This window comes from Andrographis paniculata, unplaced genomic scaffold, assembly GCF_009805555.1.
Source record: "Andrographis paniculata isolate CXL003 unplaced genomic scaffold, ASM980555v1 Contig82END, whole genome shotgun sequence".
NCBI lineage: Eukaryota > Viridiplantae > Streptophyta > Magnoliopsida > Lamiales > Acanthaceae > Andrographis > Andrographis paniculata.
In genome coordinates, this window is record NW_026137620.1 from 1,813,865 (window position 1) to 1,816,859 (window position 2,995).

The 2,995-nt window shown below is 37.8% G+C and overlaps 1 protein-coding gene across 1 annotated transcript; it reads right to left on the reverse strand.

Moving 5' to 3' along the window:
- Window positions 1-954: 954 nt before the first annotated feature.
- On the reverse strand, window positions 955-2,183 carry LOC127241222 (protein ELC-like). Its single transcript, XM_051260153.1, has 4 exons — window positions 1,762-2,183; window positions 1,584-1,637; window positions 1,296-1,480; window positions 955-1,030 (listed from the first exon to the last, which is right to left on the reverse strand). Exons 1-4 carry the CDS (start codon window positions 2,098-2,100, stop codon window positions 955-957), a joined length of 654 nt encoding a protein of 217 aa, XP_051116110.1. The 5' UTR covers window positions 2,101-2,183.
- Window positions 2,184-2,995: the final 812 nt, after the last annotated feature.

A 2,995-nucleotide genomic window follows, 5' to 3' on the forward strand; every position in this document is an offset into this window, starting at 1 on the left:
TTCCATCAGTCGCACAAAGGGGTAGAGATTCGAGTACCAAGCTAAGGGTGCTCGCAATGGAATACAGCCTGCGCCTGCGTTTTGCATAAAAAAAATATGATGACTAACAATTAACAGTGTTAAAATAGAGCTAACTAAGGACTTGATAGAACAAGAACAAATCCGTAGTCATTATTGTTCATAATTCAGCTCTACAATTAATACTTCTCTTGTTATGTCAATCAAGGCTATATACAATATAATATGATGAAATTAATGTTCTACGCGCTGAGGAACAAAGGATCTTAGATCAAGAAAACGCTGCGAAAGCTGGATGGGGTCATCAGATACACAACTACACTACACTATGTGTTCCATACATACAAGTTAGTGAAAATGTCCGAACAGCAGGTCATGAAACATCTGCGACTTGGATCCCTTCATTAGGCCTTTACCTTAAACACAAGTACACTATTACGTCTTAACTCTGCTACGCTGCTAGCTAAGGCAATTTCATTTTATGATTTCCCCGTAAATTCTAACAACCAACCATTGAAATAAAGTCATAGAAGAAACTAGCTACTTAGGCACAAAACGATCATTTCAATTCAAAGTAATAATAATATGCATTCCAGCATGTTCTCATACTACGCTATCAAATTACCCGCACAAATCAATCAACCTTCCTAGCCAAAGCATACATCAAGTATGAGCAGACCCAGTGAACAATGTCCATGAAAAAAACACTATCTGCCGTATAATCATAAATAGACATAATGAAATCCTTGCGGGGCAGCCAAAGACACAGATATAATTGTGCACCAAATACAAGTATTTCTTATACCCACTGTGCTGTACAATCATAACAAAATTGCTATACCACGCTGTTCAATAATCAAAAATTGCCGATAATGGCTACAATCCGAAGAAAGTGGTTCTTCAAAACAACATACCAACACCACGGCTATAGATCCATTAATCCAAATAACCTATAAACTCATTGAGACAAAAATACAGAACTGTATCAACTTTCATAATGCCCAATGTGAAGCTGTGCGAACAAAAACCTTTCAAACTTATCCTCAATTTCTTCACGCTTAATGTGTTGTTTGGAAAATAAAATGAAAACCCCTGCCAGAGAACACAAATGTTATCGATCCCGAAAATATGATTCACAAAATCAGAATGAAGAAGAACAAATATTATTTATCACCAAAACCGCACACAAAACAAAACAATATCACAATAAAGAATATACATACAACCTCGTCAGAATGCATAGTGGAAGGCGGCGCCCTGGAAGCCATGCTAGCAACCTGAGCCTGCATTGGATGGCCCTAACTTTGGATGCCGTGGCACGATGGAAAAACTGCTCTCGTGCCAAAAGCCGCACATTCCTCAAGTACTGATCGAATGGCACTGCTCCTTCCTGCACAGCCTTGTCCAAAGCATATATGGTATCCTCCAATGCCAAATCCGACGCCGTGCAATCCAACATTTGCTTGGACAGAGCATCACAGGGCTCAAAGCATTCGTCAATGTCGATGTTGCTGACATCGTTACCCCCCAATTTCGATTCGTTCCCTTATCCATCCCTCCAGAACATCGCTGTTCATCAAAACCATTTGCAGCTGCTGCTCGAGTGCTTCCTTCTCATCCTGCATTTCCTTCAATCCTTTGGTTAAATCCTCCTAGCGTTTTCTCAGCACTGCCTGCGTCGCGAAGAGCCCTTCCATTTCCCGAGCCTAGTCTTCAGCATGTTCTTAATATCACCATTCAAACTCTCCACGAGCTGTTATCGTCGGCTTCTTGTTGTAAACGCGCCAGCCGCGACGCCTCCTGCGCAAGCTTCTCGAAGATGTCGTTGATGAAACTGTTCATAATCCCCATGGCCTTGCTCGAGATCCCGATGTCAGGGTGCACCTGCTTCAGCACCTTGAAGATGTAGATCTTGTAAGTCTCCACGCTCTTCTTCGTCCGCTTCTTCTTCTTATCTCCGGCGGCGGCGGCGCCTCCTTCTTTCGGTAGCTTCTTACCGGCTTTCGGCTTCTTCTCCGCCGGCGGGGCTTTCTCGGCGGCTGGCTTCTTCTCCGCCGGCTTCTTTTCTGCTTTCGGCGCCATTGAATTTGAGAATCTTTCGGTGAACTGTTGCTACTGTTGAAGAGAGAAGATTGATTGAACGAGTGGGGAATGGTTGAGGAGTCGCTGTGTTTATGTAGAGATTTAGTATCGTGCTGTGATTGGTCGATTTAGTTCGACTCGGATTGTGCATTTTGAACCGTGGATTTGTTAAAATATGGACGGCGGAGATTGACTGTTTGAGATTGTGTTAGACTTTTATATGATTGGTGGCTTTACTAGTGTTTGGATTCTAATCTTTAACCGTTGATTGTGCGATAATCGACGGTGTATATTTTACGTTGTTTGCGCAGATAGAGCATCTGCAATCCCACGGTCCCACCTAAGCGCCACATCATCATTTTTCCTTTAAACAAAATCATTTAAAAATTATCGGCTGCTCTACTTTTTTATACGTAGTATAATTATAATGGATGTATTATATCAATATTTTTGTAAAATAATGTTTAATAAATATTATAAAAAATATTTTCTCCGTCTCTAAAGTTATATTTATATTTACTATCATTGCATGCAATATTAAAAATATTATTTATTTATATAATTTTTTGTACAAGTACCATTCTATTAGTATTATAAAATATTAATAAAAATATTTTGTAATTTTTTTTAATTTCTCCTATATTTTGATATAATAATTAATATTCAAATATCCGTACATGAGGTAATATAACATACTCCTATTTTATCTGGTTAAAATAATTAATAATTTAAATATAAAATATTATCTTCTTTCTATTTTTTTTTATCCGTTATTTTTATTTCGGTTTGTTTCAGTCTATTTGCCTTTTTTTCGAAAAATATAATTATAAATTTTAATTATATTTTAAATTTCCTAATATTTTTTTTAAAATTAATTATATAATTTTCGTATGTA

Excerpts from the sequence above, each read along its gene's own strand:
- LOC127241222 (XM_051260153.1), bottom strand. The coding sequence starts at position 2,100 with ATGGCGCCGAAAGCAGAAAAGAAGCCGGCGGAGAAGAAGCCAGCCGCC. Across the intron at positions 1,481-1,583 it reads TGGTTTTGATGAACAGCGAT|CAAATGTTGGATTGCACGGC; the intron begins GTTCTGGAGGGA and ends GCTCTGTCCAAG. Across the intron at positions 1,031-1,295 it reads GCCATCCAATGCAGGCTCAG|CTTCACATTGGGCATTATGA; the intron begins GTTGCTAGCATG and ends TTGTTCGCACAG.